The 15,848-nt window shown below is 38.5% G+C and overlaps 3 protein-coding genes across 3 annotated transcripts in view; 1 reads left to right on the top strand and 2 right to left on the bottom strand.

Moving 5' to 3' along the window:
* Positions 1-551: 551 nt before the first annotated feature.
* Positions 552-1,893, bottom strand: brk1 (BRICK1, SCAR/WAVE actin nucleating complex subunit). Its single transcript, XM_022746655.1, has 3 exons — positions 1,726-1,893; positions 1,163-1,245; positions 552-1,065 (listed from the first exon to the last, which is right to left on the bottom strand). Exons 1-3 carry the CDS (start codon positions 1,841-1,843, stop codon positions 1,039-1,041), a joined length of 228 nt encoding a protein of 75 aa, XP_022602376.1. The 5' UTR covers positions 1,844-1,893; the 3' UTR covers positions 552-1,038.
* A 230-nt stretch (positions 1,894-2,123) lies between these two features.
* On the bottom strand, positions 2,124-4,161 carry LOC111222800 (glutathione peroxidase 1-like). The gene is made up of 2 exons (XM_022746654.1): positions 3,859-4,161; positions 2,124-3,201 (listed from the first exon to the last, which is right to left on the bottom strand). Exons 1-2 carry the CDS (start codon positions 4,081-4,083, stop codon positions 2,851-2,853), a joined length of 576 nt encoding a protein of 191 aa, XP_022602375.1. The 5' UTR covers positions 4,084-4,161; the 3' UTR covers positions 2,124-2,850.
* Positions 4,162-4,251: 90 nt separating this feature from the next.
* LOC111222799 (testis-expressed protein 264-like) overlaps positions 4,252-15,848 on the top strand; it is a 32,370-nt gene continuing 20,773 nt past the window's right edge. The window contains exons 1-2 of the mRNA XM_022746653.1: positions 4,252-5,201; positions 10,651-10,872. Of these exons, the coding sequence (XP_022602374.1) occupies positions 4,947-5,201; positions 10,651-10,872 (477 nt within the window). The 5' untranslated portion in view covers positions 4,252-4,946. The remainder of the gene's footprint in view (positions 5,202-10,650; positions 10,873-15,848) is intronic.

The following is a 15,848-nucleotide window of genomic DNA, read 5'->3' as shown; positions in this document are numbered from 1 at the left end:
TATAGAAGTTTAACAGTATATTACCCTGACTTGTGCATTAGACTGCCATTCAAGTTCATATGAATGGAATACTTTAATACACTGATTGATCTGGAGGTCTGACTCAGCGGAGTCTTTTAAATAATTTGCAGTCCAAGAAAAATGAAACATAAGGATTTAAGCCTAGTGTCTTTGTAACACAAGTGTCTGCTTATCGTGTCCGTGGTGCAAGATGGGCGCATATTCACATGGACTAAAGGATTGTGAAGATTCCACAATACAAATATAATTCCCTTACTTCTACCGTATTATTCATACTGTAATAAATACGGTATTACAGTGTAAGATAAAGTGCAAGAACATGTAGACATCTGATCTGAACATCTGATCTCTTGCTTGTATATAATAAGGTACTAAACATGTTACTGTTCACTTATCATTGGTTAACTGTGTGTCTATAGCTGTATCTTCCTAAGCTTCTGCTTTGTTGAGTGTATTAAGAGCCACTGAAAACTAGACCCAGTTTCCTTGTGTGTGTCAACATTTCTTGTCAATTAAGTTAAACTACAACATGAAACAAAGTCATTGTTTATTATTTATTACAGTATTTAAATCCGGAAACATCACCAAACAGTTCACTGTACAAGCAGGTCCTTAATAAAGATGACTACACAATTGTTCAACATGGCACACAAGAATGTTCCCCTTTCATAAATCTCTGATGTGGTAATGATACTGTATACAACACAGATGGTCAATAAATTGTGCTGATACCTGATCCATAATTTAGCTCCAACACATTTTTGAAACCAATACTTATGGAGCTCATTTTTATTTTGTCAAATTGATGATGCTTGAATCACTGATGCCCATAACAGAGCCATATCTTCTATACAAATGCATCATGAGATAAAATAACACAAAACTTAGCCATTTAATATAAAAATGGTCCACATGGCCCCAAAAAAGTAGGGTGCAATCCATCACACTTATTCCAAGGATTCAGGGTGGGGGGATGGGCAAGTAGCTCTAGGATTCTGTGAATTTCAATGATGAATTCTAGGTCAAGGTCTCTCCTTTTGTCACCTGTAATGAGATACGAATTTATATGATGGTTATATTACTTTGAAATATACAAATAAAGAAGCAATCGGTTTGTTTAATTACAATGCAGCATACTTACTCTCGCCTCAATATATTCAATCCTCCTCTCCAACGCTGTCAGCTTCTCATTGAGAGTGGCCAACCGGGATCGACACGACATGTCTGTTGGTAATAAGTTGCATGTAGCAACAGTTATGACATTTTAGTCTATATGGTGCAATTTGTCCATGCTGAAGAACATGAAAACATGTCAGTGGTGATGCAGCTGCTGGTGTTACATGAATGACAGCAGTACAGACTAGCGTTAGCAGTGGCTAAGACACTGGCATTAGCTGTTTCAATACTCGAATCTATCAGTGTTTTGATTACATGTTTTGACATTTGTTATACGGCTAACATCAGTTTACGAGCAAAACAAAAATGTGCGCCAACCATACACCAAACTGTCAAGGTAGTTGTACGAGGAAACAATAACAAGACCGCAGCTAACGATAGAGCTAATTGCTAACTGGGAGTGGCCACTGAAAACATCAACACCAGTGCTAGCAACAGCAGGATAGCTAGCTCAAGTAGCTAGCCATTTATACAAAACATCCACATTAGTGGTGATCTTATCAGTAAATTTGTTTTTTCAAAGCTTACCGAATGAGTTAAGAAAGTCGGCGATTTTTTTGATACTGCTCGTAATTACTTCTATATACTCTCGATTTGCCCAATCTTGGTGGATCTCTCTTTGCACTGGATCTTCCTGGCCAGCCATGTTGGACGAGTCGCAGTCTGGCGTAGCGTTAAATCAAGGATAGCTCTCTGCGTTCATCCAGGAAGTATGGCGTACATTGAGCAAATGTTCCTGTTTTATCTATAGTTAGCCATCGGTAATAGTTGAGACAAATTACAAACTATTTTTAAGTAAGAATACATTAAATGTATTACGACTACTAACTACTATTCCATGCAATATAACGTTTAAGTAATGTTACATGTATGACGTTAGTTTGCGTTAAATATCAATTTAAGGTAAACTAAGACAAACAAAATCATCATGGGCAGCCAGCAAAATTTAATTTAATTTTAACATAAGAGCTTTAAATTGGTAGTAACTTAGTCAGTCACATACAGTAGGGTCCAAAAGTACAATTTCACAAGTGGTGTCAGTTTTTTGGTCCACACTATACATAACGCCGACGATTAAATTATTATTTTGCATCTCTGCATTTACGTTAAACACTCACTACATCTAGTATAAATTTCTAAAATCAAACAGGTCAAATCATTTCTCTCAACGACGGCCCTAGCAACGCTCCAAGTTAGCAAAGATGTTTGAAGTTTTAGATTTTGTTCACAAACACACGCAAACACTTTGCATATGTCAAATAAAAGCCAAACAGATTTCCAGATAGACTGTTTTAAGGGATGTTTTTGTATGCATTGAACAGAAATCACTGCACTTTCTTTGACATAAAATGTTTAATTCTTCTCTTGTGATATGAGTCATACACAGTGGCTGAGTAAGTCTTTTACATGTTCATCAGAAACTCCCCTCACAAAAAGGCTTTAAGGAATGTCTTCATTCAGTAAACAGGCTGAACAACCATAGTGTACTTCAATATCACAACGCCTACTTAGTAGTGCTCTAGCTAATTTGAACTGTGAAAGTGGAAAACTCGATAAAACCCAAAACAGATGTGTGTCACTGATTACTCTTTTTAGCCAGGCTGTACATAACTGATATTCTTTACAGCCACCCAGGGTGTGTCGTAGCACACTTTACTTGACTCTCTTGAGTAGCTCTTGAATGTCTGCCTCAATATCTTTGGTGAGGAAACTTCTGCTGTAGCGCTTGAAGGGCTCTCCATCAGGACTAACCAGGAACTTCTCAAAGTTCCAGGAGACATCATTCCTACACACTGGACTCCAAATGATGAACTTTGGATCAGTTATGAGAGCCATGGTATCATCACTGGGAAATGGCAGCTTTTCCTTCAAATAGACAAACAAGGGGTGTGCATCCTTTCCATTCACATCCACCTTCTCAAGGAGCTGGAACTTTGGTTCAAAACCATTCCCTGGACGGACATACTTCAGAGATCTTAGGATTTCATCATTCTTGCAGTTCTCCTGTTATACAAAAACAAATAAAGACAGAAACATTAAATACATTGTAGAGCAGATGAACACTCTGCCATCAAGATTATTAAAAGCTACTGCAGGTTTTCATTTAAATATATTAAAATATATTTTCATTTAATGTTACTGCATACTTTACTACATTTGAGATGAAAATTTCTCCCTGTCTGACCCTGCAGTTACTATGTTTTGTTCATTCAGATTTTAAGATGCAAAACCTTTCAGTTATAAAATGTGAGGCTATAGAGGTTATAGCATACACTACCAAATAGTACTAAATAGTACTAAATAAAACGTTTAACACTTGCTCCAGCCATAGTAAATACAACAGTAAAATGCGTCTTTAAAATCAATACATTAGTGATGATGTAATGTAATGTAATATGGTTTGCCACTCTGCTGTTTATTAGCTGAATTTTAGTTAATTTTAGTTATAGTGTTCAAATCCAAAATTCTTGAGAGTAGTTACAAAAATATATGACCTTAATAGTGGCTATTGGTTTTTGCTCTATAGTCTGACGATTAAGAAGCACAAATAGTCAACATTTGAGCTGATTTGGAGTCCTATAGCTTATCTGATCATATTGTAAATATATAAGTAAAATGCTCACAGTATGTCAGCCATTTCTGGAATTACACATGGTTTACCTGATGACCAAATTGATTGCAGGGTACACCCAGAATTACGAGTCCCTCAGCGGAATAACGAGAGTGGAGGTCGTTCATTTGAGTGTAATCCCTGGTTGTTGTTCCTCAAAGAGACGCCACATTCTCAATGAGTACAACTTTCCCCTTCAGTGCAGCAAAGCTGAAGACTTCTCCAGACAGCAGTTTAGCTGTTAGATCATAAAACCTTTTCACATTCGCAGCCATACTCCTGAATTCCGGATGAATTGAACAAAGACGTTAGACCTCACGCGTCAGTTAATTTTTATTCAGGCGGTCCAATGTCAACAAGTCCAGCCTTCACCTTACTCACGGGGCGGGACACGAATGTAACACAACCCACAAAACCTAAATATGGCCCTACTATTTCAATAGTTCGTTGTATTTATTACTTTTTGTAATATCCATAAGATTCAGTCACAAATTTTTTTTCAGAGGTCACTATTGCAATTCTTGAACACTAACTCACAAAAAGCAATTTCACATTTAGGAAGTAACATTCTTACACATATGCACTGCACGGTTGTGTGATGAATATTAATTATTAGCCAAATATGGTAAATTAGTGTCTCACGCAAGACGTGTTTCTCATGACTTTGCACATTGAACTGTCTGACCTGTTGTTACGTTCACAGATTTTAACTGTCATTCAGAATAAGTTACAAACATTTGTGTCAATAATGTAGGTTACTCGAAATGCCAAAGTTGGCACGAACTTATCAAATGACCTATCCATGTATAACTTTACACTCATATACTACCCCGGAAGTGTTATGGACTGAATTAAAACAATGTGTTTCACATGGACATGCTTTGTTTCTACGAATTTGATATACTTAGTCCTAGTGAAATTCACCCCGTTGGTCGGCGAAAATGGTACCTTCCAGGAAGTCCTGAGCGGCGTGTAATCTTCAGTGCTTTATCGTTTAGTGAAATAAATCTAAACTCAGTTCGACTACACAGCCAGTGCTGGCTGAAAACAACATAACAGTCTTTTAAAAATGTTAAACTGCGTTGTGTGTTCAGAAGCAGTTGAATAACGGTACCAGCTCCGCCTGTTAGCAGCTATCATGCCAGACTGGGTCAGTCTGTGTGCGCTCATCAGCCTGTTGTTAAGTCTTTTAACAGTAGCTGCTTACATCTTGTACTCGGGACTCCTCTCAGACATTATTGTGCTAACCGGCTCTCCTCCCATGAAGAAGATTACTTTCGCCTACAAATTTAAAGAGGGACCGTACAAAAACTGTGGACAACTTTTTAAGGAGTCTCACAGTATTGGACCAAAGCTTTCATGCATCGGAGTGTATTATGATGACCCTAAAAAGGTAAACATCTATTACACAGCACTCTTTATAGAACAGCAGTTTATTTTTACCATGTTTCCCCGCACTTTTCTCAATTATTTAACTTAAAAATCGGACAGACTTTTTTTAACATAAACCAGTAGACCACTAGATGGCGACAATGCCATTCTCAAAAAACAAATCGAAATATGGATCCCAATTCACAGCAGGTAGTCCGAACTTGATGATCAGTTTAGTTCATGAGGACTTTACATTCTGTCTTTTTTTCTGTTTTACACAGCCTTTATACTTTTGGCACTGGCAGATGTTTGTGTTTTCCCCTAAGCATTATCACAACACATCTGGACAGGGTATTTTGTGGATTCAGATATCATAAAAAATGATCTAAGTGCATTTCGGACTTGTTTATTTTGGTCCTGAGATGTAGTTCCAAACCAGAGCATAAATTCAGGTATATTGGACTTTTTCATGAATAAAGATATATATTTCAAGAAATACGAAGCAAGTTGAATCAAACCAGTAAAGTATGGTTACCCACTAATGGCACTGATCATAATAAATCAACAAATTGTTAAAAAGTAGTATAAATTTGAATTCCATGACAGTGATCTTAATTTAGCAGTACATTATTGAAGTGATCCCAATTTGATTTCACAGTTTGAAATCAGACTCTGAATTCTGTTGTTAAACCACCAAGTTTTTGTATGCTAATTAATTTTGCCTCAGAGAGTCTCAGTCAGATTTGTGGTTTGTATGTGTGTTTAGTTATGGTGTATTTTGAATCATTGATCAATGAATCAAGCTTTCCAGGCTGGTAATGTTGGATTCACCCTCTGACACTAAGCTGATCAGCTTGTCTTTTTAGCTCAGGGTTTTTACAGCAGTATCCTGGTATGTGAAACTCTGAATTACCTTGGGATTGTTGTTGCTCTTAGGAGCGGAGCTATAAGTGTCACTGGGAAAAATGCCAGAATGAAATGAAATGAGGAATGCTGATTATGAAATAAAAATCAACTCCAGTAGTGGAAGTTATGATGAAACATATGTTATCATGTTGTTGGAGTTCCTTAAAGATCAACAGTCAGAATGTGGAAGCTTCCAGCACCTCTTTGAATTTGACTGCGTCTTTTGTGGTCTCCTTTACTGCCACACCAATGTTGCTAAAAACACAATTAGTTAGTTGGATATATCCGTGAGATGTTTTCCCACACTACTGACTGTACCCTGTTTGAACTCATCCATCCCCAAACCTTAGTGTCTATAAGCAGCAGGAAATAATATCTGCCGGATCTGTTTTCCTGATACCTAATCCTGCTCACTCAGTGGGGTTTCCAAAATCATGTGGTGTTGGTTCTCACATTTTAAAGTGAGTCTAGCGTGAGTCCTTTTTTCAATAGGCTCTGGATAAACATACCAAGAAGGAATGGAATGAGGAGTAGCACCTTGAAATGATTAAGCAGTTTGGAGGTTCAGGTAACTAGAGGGGAAAACAGAGGCCTGACAGATGTGGCCTTAAGAAACATGCATCTGCTATAGCATAAGCTGATAGTGACTGTTGATCACTGTATGTATCCTGCTGTCATAGCAAACTGATTACCTCAAGCTACACGGAACGTAAACACTTTCATGCACTACACAATGTAGAGTTTGGGCATATATAAAATTAGATACCATGTAATTATTGTAATATCATGGCAATAATGTAAGATAAAACTTTACTGAGTCTGAAGAAAGTTTTTGTGTCATATATGCTCACTATACTAAGTAATTGACTAAGTATGGAGGAATTAAAAAGAAATTAATTGAGCACTCAATTAATCCATCAAAAGAAAATCAATATACAACAATGTTGATATTTCATTAATCTATGCTTTTCTCTGTTTTATTTCATTGTAGACTGAATATTCTTCAGTTTTGGATTGTTGATCGGGAGACATGTTTTCTGAAGGTGTGATTGGGAACATGTGTTAGACCTTTTTTTTTACAATTTATAGTCATTTTATAGACTAAACGAATAATCAAATCAAATCAGTAGCATAATCGATCAATATCTGCAGTGCATGTCTACAGTATATAGAATACAGTTTTGAATTCGTAGCTTTTAATGGAGGAGTAAATGATCAGTCAGCATCTTGGTTGGGTATTATTAATGATTCTTTCTTCCCATGTTACAGTATATACCCTTATATTATTATGTTGCATTTGGAACTCCCAATAGTCAGAATTTATCAGTATTGAGTCACCTATACTGTGATAATACCTCTGTCTCAGAAGAACTGGTTTTCAATAGTATTGACTTAAGTGGCACTGCTTGAACCTGCCATAGCCTGATCCACAACAACCTGATGGAGTGTAACCAGAGTTCAGCGACAGACTCGTCCCAGCTTCGCATTAGAATCCTTTTGTTATGCTCATCCTCTTTTTCCCAAGCCGGCAATTAGTCTAACTGTGGGTCCTAGTTCCTCTGCACAGTCACAGCCAAGTCCTGATCTAAGTTAAAATAATTGGCGTAATGATCTCAGCTCATTAGCGTCCGAGCCTCAGGATGCCATTCAGTCCCCGCATCAGGAGCCCCAGAGTGCTCTCAGATAGGAGGACTGGTATTTTGTGGATAAATTGTGGGACACTGTCCATTGATATTTGCAGTGAGAAGGATTTTCAGAAGTGCAGCTGACAGAGGATAAGTGTCAGCATGGCTAGACTCATCCTCTGTTCTTGGTTTTCTCACTTTTACCTCCTTTAATCACTTCCTCTGGAGAAACAAAAGACCTCAACAAGGGCTCGAGTTGGTCCTGAGATGGTTGCCATGGATACATGGCAGGAGCAGCTCTGTCTGTTCCTTCAAACGGCCAACACAAATTTCTGAGCTCCACTCACTAAGCCCTCCACCAGCCTCTTCACAGTTTCAAAGCCAGGGGGGTTTTCTGACCTGGTGTGCCCACTTCACCTCTACCATGCAGCTCTCTTCTTCTCCGCTGGCCCTCTGCGTCCAACAAACGTCAGAGGGAGGTAAGGTGGGTAGATCATGTGGTTTTCTGTCAAACTTGATATTCGAAGTAAGCGATCGGGGTCAGGGTTTGTGGCCCTGGAGACAAGGATTGTCTAAATAAAAACCCAGATGACAAGTCGAATTGTGTTGAAATGACAAATGTGTCTGATTGTCTTCAGGGACCCATGTTTGGGTCACGATATGATGAAAGCAGAGGGCATAGCAGCTAGGGGAGGTACCAGTCAGGAAATACGATCACTCTGAATCTCACACAGTGAATGATGAAATAGTTGAAAAATTCGCTAATACTTGTCCTTTCAGAAAGTCGTAGAAAAACATTTAAAATGCGAGCCTTGCTGGATCTGTGTGTGGCTATAAAATACTTCATATGCTGTTGAAGGTAGTTTGCCTTTCTTGATGCTTTACCAAAGCTAGTTCAGATGATTTGCTACAAAGACAAGAAGAAGGGATTCCTCGAGTTAAATTTCTGAACTTTTTTGCTTCAGATGAGCTGTCAGCGTATTGAAGAAACATAAAAAAGACAGCACACTTGTGTATTGATGAGTGCAGAGAGGCAGAACAAAAATTGTGGACAGAGGCTTGTGCTTTTGGTGCTTGCTCTTTGTTCTGGACTCCCTGCTTGGAGTCCTGTGATGATTAATAAATCCACTTGGCTCAGACTTCCCACTGTGAGCCCCAAAAACATCCAAAGTGTTGAAAATATCCTCATGTGTAAAGTTTCCCGAATTTACTTGTAGTACTTAAAATAAGATCAGTCAAGCCCATTAACTAGATATCTTGAGTCCTCACTCTTCTTTTGACTCTAGTGACAAACACCATTATTGATTTGGAGTGGTGAGTAGATGTTTATTTCGGGGATAGAGGACTTTTGATGATGGGAGATCATCTCTCTTTCTCTGAGACCTTATTGAATCTACCCTTGATAATGTGCACTGAGCACCTAAAGTATTTTGGTACCATGCTAACTAGAGACTAGTTGCAACTCTCATCATCTAAATATCCTGTGCATAAATAGCAGATTTTTCACTTTTTTGTTTGTTTCAACAGTGGCAACATACGGGAGGGAGAAATGGATGTACTTGTTGTCTCATTTTGTCCAACCAACAGTTCAAAAAAAGGATATTGAGTTTACAGTGAAGTGAAACAAAGGAAAAATTGCAAATCCTCACATTGGAGAAGCCGCTGCCAGATAATTGTTGGCATTCATTGCTTACGAAATGGCTCAAACTATTTATCAGTGAACAAATGAGATGCTGATTAATCTCCTGTCGATCAATGAGTTGAGTATTAGAGTTACTGTTATCGCTCTACCCTGAGGATGAATCTGTGAAATGGTCACATGGTCAGGTAAAGATAGTGATTGCTCTGTAAAATCTGAAAAACTGATTCTGATAATCAGTGATTCACATTCAACAGTGTACCAGCCCAGATTTAAGTAGACTGGTGCACTATATTCATAATAATACTCAGAATAGGATCATCTGTTGTTCTTCTGCTGATACCAAACAAAGCTTAGGTCATACATTTATGCAGATATAACACTTCTTGCAGTGTGTGTGTGTGTGTGTGTGTTGGAAAAAAATCTGCTTAGTCTGCAGAGCTCAGTGAGCACCACACTTGTACCCATCACTGGCTTTGCGTGTTGAGGAACAGAGGAGAAAATGGGCATTCTTAGACACACTGGCTGTGCTTGAAGCGTAGCATTGATAGGTTTATGAACAAATTGGACCAGTCCAGCTTATTTATTCCATGAGCCTTCAGTGGTGCTCAGCTCAGCACAGTAGGGAGAAATTCTTGGATGTCCCAGGAGTATTCATTTGTAAAAAGTGTCTCCCTTTTCTTATTTTTTAATGGGCACCAGGGTGCTCAGAATTGAAGAAGGAGCAATAATTGCTGCACTGCCAAATGCTCCAATTAGAGCTCCTATTAATGAGCATATCTTCTCTTTAACTTTGGAACCTAGCTGACATCACAGAAGATATTATTTTTTTTCCTCCTAACGTCCCATTGTTTTATTTTAATGTGTGCTATCCACTGATTATGAAATATACCCACACCCTTATGTTTATGGCTCATCAGTCCTTAGAGACCGGTATTTAGAAATGTTGATGGCAGACGGCATTTCAGACAGTTTTCCCTTGTTTTTCAGAGTGATTGAGTGATTTATTGAGTAAAGATGATTTTGTACAATCAGTTCCTGCACTGGAACGCAATCAAACATTAAGGATTTTTTGGAAAATGGACAGATAATATTTTTTGCTTGAGAGCATTAATCTGTCAGTAGTGATGCTGTCTTATTAGAGGCCCTGTAATCACGGTAATGAGTAAAAGAGGAAAAGGTATGTGTGGGTATCTCTTCTATTCGATCAATCTATCTAAACTATCAGTCTATCTTGTTCATATATCCCATTTTATCTATCATTATTTAACAGTTCTTTTCATCCTAACTTTTGCTCCTAGGTGCCTGGACCACAGTGTCGCTATGCTGTCGGCAGTATTCTGAGCGAAGGCGAAAACAAGGCCGATGAGGAGCTTCTAAAGCGCTATGAGACATCTGGCTTTAATGTCTTCTCCTTTCCCGAAGTCACACATGTGGTCACTACCTCATTCCCCCACAGGACGTTTTTCTCTATTCTCCTGAGTGTGAGGAGAGTCTACCCACGGCTGGAGCTCTACATCAAGGTATTATGATTATTTTCTGCAGAACCTCTCTCAGTCACTTGACTTATTTTCATATCACAGTCAATACATACAATTTGTGAAATGTAAAGTTCTTTTAAGACTAATGATAACCCAAAAAAATCAATGTAACTAATAACTAATTTACTGTATATACAGTGTATACATATCATAGATTTGGCAGCGGGTTAGAGACAATGTACATGCATGTGCGCACTACACAGAACTATAACCCTTGTATGGACAGATGTTTGTGCAAGCCCAGGTGTGTGAAAAGTGACTTAATCCCTGTGTAAACTAAATGTAAGGGTAAAGGAAAACAGCATTAATCACTATGTATCACAGTGAAGCAAACATTATATTCACACAGCTAGCATCTTAAGCCCATCACATACATGTCCCATGGGCCCTCAGCGTTCCCACACAGTGTCTTGGCTGCGCACTGAGTCAGCACACAAAGCACCATTAAATCGCTTTCTGTGGGCTTCCACTTTTTCTATTTGGACTCCGGTACTGACCATTTGCAAAATATTTTATATTTTTCAAACATTATTTCTGAATGATATTCCATCTTGGAAATAGATCAGGTGGAATAAATAACTATTGTGAGCCACCGCCTGTATGCTTATTTTAGTGTTAGGAAAACTGGAAAGGAAATGTGCGAATTTATGTTTGTGTGTGTGTGATAGAATGAATCATTGCTGAGTCTGAGGTGGGACTACGTCAAACACTTGCAAGTAAATTATCAATATCTAACCTTGTGATCGTCACATGCACGTCTGAGTCATACTGTGTGTTTTCAGGCTTCACAGAGTTAAGATATGATTTGCGAAAAGCAGAACATGTCAAATCTTTTCTTTACGCCAGCCTTTGCGGCATCCCCTGGAGGGTAGGTAGGTGTGTGTTGGGTCCGAACAGCAGGAAGAGATTGATGGTTGGAGAGGAGATGGAGACATGGAGTGAACTTGAAGACAAAGGAGAAGAGAGGAGGAGAACATTTTGAGCTTCTTTTAGCACTTTATGATGAATGATCTCACTGAGTGCTGCTCGAGGGATGCTGGGAAAGTGAGTCATTGTGATGGGCAGAGAGTTTTGAAGATATGGTTTAATTATGGAGTGTGCTAAAACAGGTGGCAACACCACAGGTTGTCTCAATCACTCTGCCTCTGCTGGAGGAATGTGTTTGTGTGTCCTGTCTGGCCGGCTCTACCATCTGCTTGGATGCTGTTAAACCTGGCTCCGCTCCAGTGGCACTTAGCCTGTTTGAAAGGTCAGCTCACACAGTCATCAAACTGGGCATCAGTCTCCTTCACCAACAATATTAAATCTTCCTTTGATCTTTGTTTCTACACTTGCTACTTATGATTTGCTATCCCGTTTTGAAGTCTCAACACTTGTGGCTATAGTTGTGGTTGTGGTTGTTGCATGAGAAACAATATTGCATTACATATTGAATTACAGAATTAATAAACCATCTATTACGATCTGTAATATAAATACAGATACTTGTTGAATCAGACAAAAGAATAATAGCTACTACAGTTTGATGGTCTCGACTTTTGATACATACATTTGAATTTTAAAGTATATAAGATTTTCTCATCGACTCAGTTGCCAGTTTATTAGGTACACATTACTATGCAGTCTAGTGTGGTAATAGCTCTGAAATAAAGCCTTTAATGAAAATCTTGATGTTCATGATTTGGTTAAACTGTTTTAGAGAACTGTTGATTCAACTTTATGTTTATTTGAGAGGCTGTAGTTTCTAATATTCAGAAACTACAACCCCCACCGATAGAGTTGGGGTGGACAAAATATTGGAGATACCTCCCATAACAATGTGATACAATTCAACAGCATGACAGACAGTCTAACCAATAGTGCTTAGTTATAATGTCTTGTGTGGGTTGCTTTCTATCCTCATCCATTATTTCCCCTCCAGCTATTATTGATATGCAACTACAGGAAAGAAAATCCTACACACAAACTATTGTGTTCATATTGACGTGTTCTGGAGGAAGACAGGCTTAAAAGGCAAGACAGGCAGAATGCAAGTTCTCTGTCTGTGTGTCTGTAATAAACTGCAAAAACTTAAACTGATCTCCACAAAATTAAGTGGATAGAAAGAAAATTGGTTGGAGTTTTGATCTGGGGTTTACAACACACAACACAATTTAGCTACAGTCATGAAATCCACAGAGGGAAGTTTGATTCCAAACTGTTTGGTAATATTTAGAAAAAATGCATTTGATTTTAAATTCAAGTCGCACGGATTACATCTTTGGATGTAGCTTGAAGGTTGGACAGTGCAAGTGCAGTTTGCAGCTGTTTCTCTTCTGACTCTTTGGTACATTTATAAAGTCCAGTGGTATTGCACTGCGGTATTTTGTTATTAAAAGAGGAGCCATCTAGTTATTTAAATACAGCTGTGTGTTGTCAAGTATTATCAGTTTAACAGGGATGTTGTTGTCTCCCTGTGGTCTCAAACCACACTGTACAACACTTGAGTTTGTTGAAATTCAGTTCTTGCTTCTTGCAACATCCAATGCCTCGTTTCCTCCTGGAGACTGATTCTGTGGCATCACAGAATTCACCCAGAATGGTAAATTTACCTGGTGTTCTTTGAGAAGCAGCATTGCTTTATAAGGCAGAGAATCGAATCCTAATAATATAACTGGATACATTTACACAGGAACTGTCAAAGAGTGACGACGAAAATATACTGTCAAGCAAATGTCAGCCATCAAACTGACTAAACCAACTCTCCATTTTGAAATTGTTAGAGCATATAAAACACCCACATTTATTATGTGAAACACAGGCAATTGTCCACATTTCATGCTCCCTTATATCTTTTGTAACGAGCACACACTGAAAACAGACCAACACATCTTTGATTAAAAAGAAAATGCAAAATTCTTGCTCTTTCTGAAGATGGTTTACATGTACAGCTGAAAACAATTGGAATGTCATATCACATTGAGTCTTTGGAACCCTTAAAGCAGTTCGGGTTTCAGTGGAGTGTGAAGTGTTTCTGAAACTGCTGAAATGTTTGAGATGGAAGCAGCTGAAGAGTCATTTAAAACAAAATGCTGACAGGGGTTGAAGCACCAGTTGCAGAGAAGGACCTTTAAAGGATTTTAACCACAAATCTATGTGAAAGCTAATGCATTGAAATCAAATGATGAAACACAACAGCATTTGACTTCATTATGAATAGTTTATTAGTATATATATAATTCAACAACAATATTCAAAGTGAAATGTGGCTCACATTTAACAGAAGCAGCCTAACAGCACAGCCGGTTCTCGATGGCTTTCTTTTTGTGAATAAAGCATGCTGTTGATGGCTGACACTTGAAATATCCCAAGTGGTGAGACCTTTTCAAACAAGCTCATCAGCATTTAGCATGCCTGGCTTGTCATGGCACAATGATTTCTGTCTGTCAGACACTTTGAGTCGCTGCCCCATGGCCGGGCTTGATATTTGCCTAGTCAGACCATCGATCGGCCCCAGTGTTTTTCTTCTGTGCCTTGGCTTTTTAGTGCTGGGCTACATCACAGACACCTTGGCATCTTGAGATTTGATTCGAGCACGGTGGCCAGGCCTTCAGACTGGTTAGGGGACTGGGGTAGGAGGATAATATTGCTGACATTCACCGAGATCTAAAGGTTTGTGAAAGGCAGACGATGGAACATTTGTTTGCTTGAGGGCACCGAAATTTCTTGCCAGCGCAGAGGTTCTGGGCTGAATATAAAGCAAGTTTTCCTTTGTTCCTGGGAAATGGCCTTTTTTTAGCAACTGACACGCACGGGTAGCGATCATGAAGTCTTCCTCAGCACGGTGGAAAACGAAGCTTCATTTTTGGGACAGAAGGTGCTGCCTCTCCCAATTCTGTTAGTGTCGTCTGCATAGGCGAGAGTGATGCAAAACAGAGCACAGATGCTAGTCCGCAGGGCCTGTTAAAAACGCAGACATTTAACTAACTGTGATGTACAATCAGAAAGGTCAGAAAAGGTCGTGGGGTTTATACACTGGACAAAGTCATGGAGGCAGTGTCATATGCTGGAAGACTTAGAAGGGAAGCCTGGTTTAATTATAACTGTTAGGTTTCATATAGGGGCAAAACTGAGATTAAATTCAAAACCTCTTAGGGTACAGATTCATGCAAAACCTTTTGAGTTGCATTCCAATATTCAGAAGTTGTATGTAATTCTTTTGTCTGTTTCAGTTGTTACTCATGACACTAATGAGCTGCAGAGATCAGGCCATGCTGTCAGTATGATTTATTAGAAAACTGTCTGTCTTTTTTAAGTCTCACATTTCTTCTATTTACAAATTTACTATGTTTATCAGCTGCTCTCTGACAGGAACTCTTAAAGTGTCTGGCCTGTGTATGTCTTCCTTATTGACTGTCAAACACTGTTGTGTTGCACACTTTGTTTTTTTTATTTGAACCAATAAAAACCCAACCTTTCCAATAACCTGCACATGCACAATGGTTTACATTAAAATGCAGGCTACTTCAAATACAGAATCCATATCTAAACATTAAAATAAGCCATACATTAAGATAATGACTACAATCATACATTTCATAGATCTATGTAATTATGAACATTATGCAGCTCTCCTTGTAAATTCTGCTTGCTCTAAGAAACACTTAGTTGCTATATAAAAATGAGTTATAGAATATTGAATGGAATGTGAAGACATCACACTTAGTAGTAGAATTTACTCAATTTATACATTTTTTGTTGAGGGTCAGGGGTTAGTCTGTATTCAGGTTGAAGTCCCCACCAGGATATGAACACACACACACACACACACACACACACACACACACACACACACACACACACACACTTGCACATGGCTATAGTGAAAATCGTATTACTGCTACTTCAGTAAAGCTTAGGAGGCTTTGTTCAGTATAATGAACAATGTATGAAGTGTTCTGTAGAATTACTGGTGCTTG

The sequence above is a fragment of the Seriola dumerili genome, unplaced genomic scaffold (assembly GCF_002260705.1).
Source record: "Seriola dumerili isolate Sdu_G_001 unplaced genomic scaffold, Sdu_1.0 BDQW01000109.1, whole genome shotgun sequence".
NCBI classification, from domain to species: domain Eukaryota; kingdom Metazoa; phylum Chordata; class Actinopteri; order Carangiformes; family Carangidae; genus Seriola; species Seriola dumerili.
Note: the sequence above shows the minus strand (reverse complement) of the source record. Positions and strands in the feature narration are given on the sequence as shown.

What these genes read in the sequence shown, in the direction of transcription:
- brk1 (XM_022746655.1), bottom strand. Translation starts at nt 1,843, where the DNA reads ATGGCTGGCCAGGAAGATCCAGTGCAAAGAGAGATCCACCAAGATTGG. An exon ending in CGACTTTCTTAACTCATTCG is followed by an intron (nt 1,246 to 1,725) that starts GTAAGCTTTGAA and finishes TATTACCAACAG; the next exon opens with ACATGTCGTGTCGATCCCGG. An exon ending in TTGAATATATTGAGGCGAGA is followed by an intron (nt 1,066 to 1,162) that starts GTAAGTATGCTG and finishes ATCTCATTACAG; the next exon opens with GTGACAAAAGGAGAGACCTT.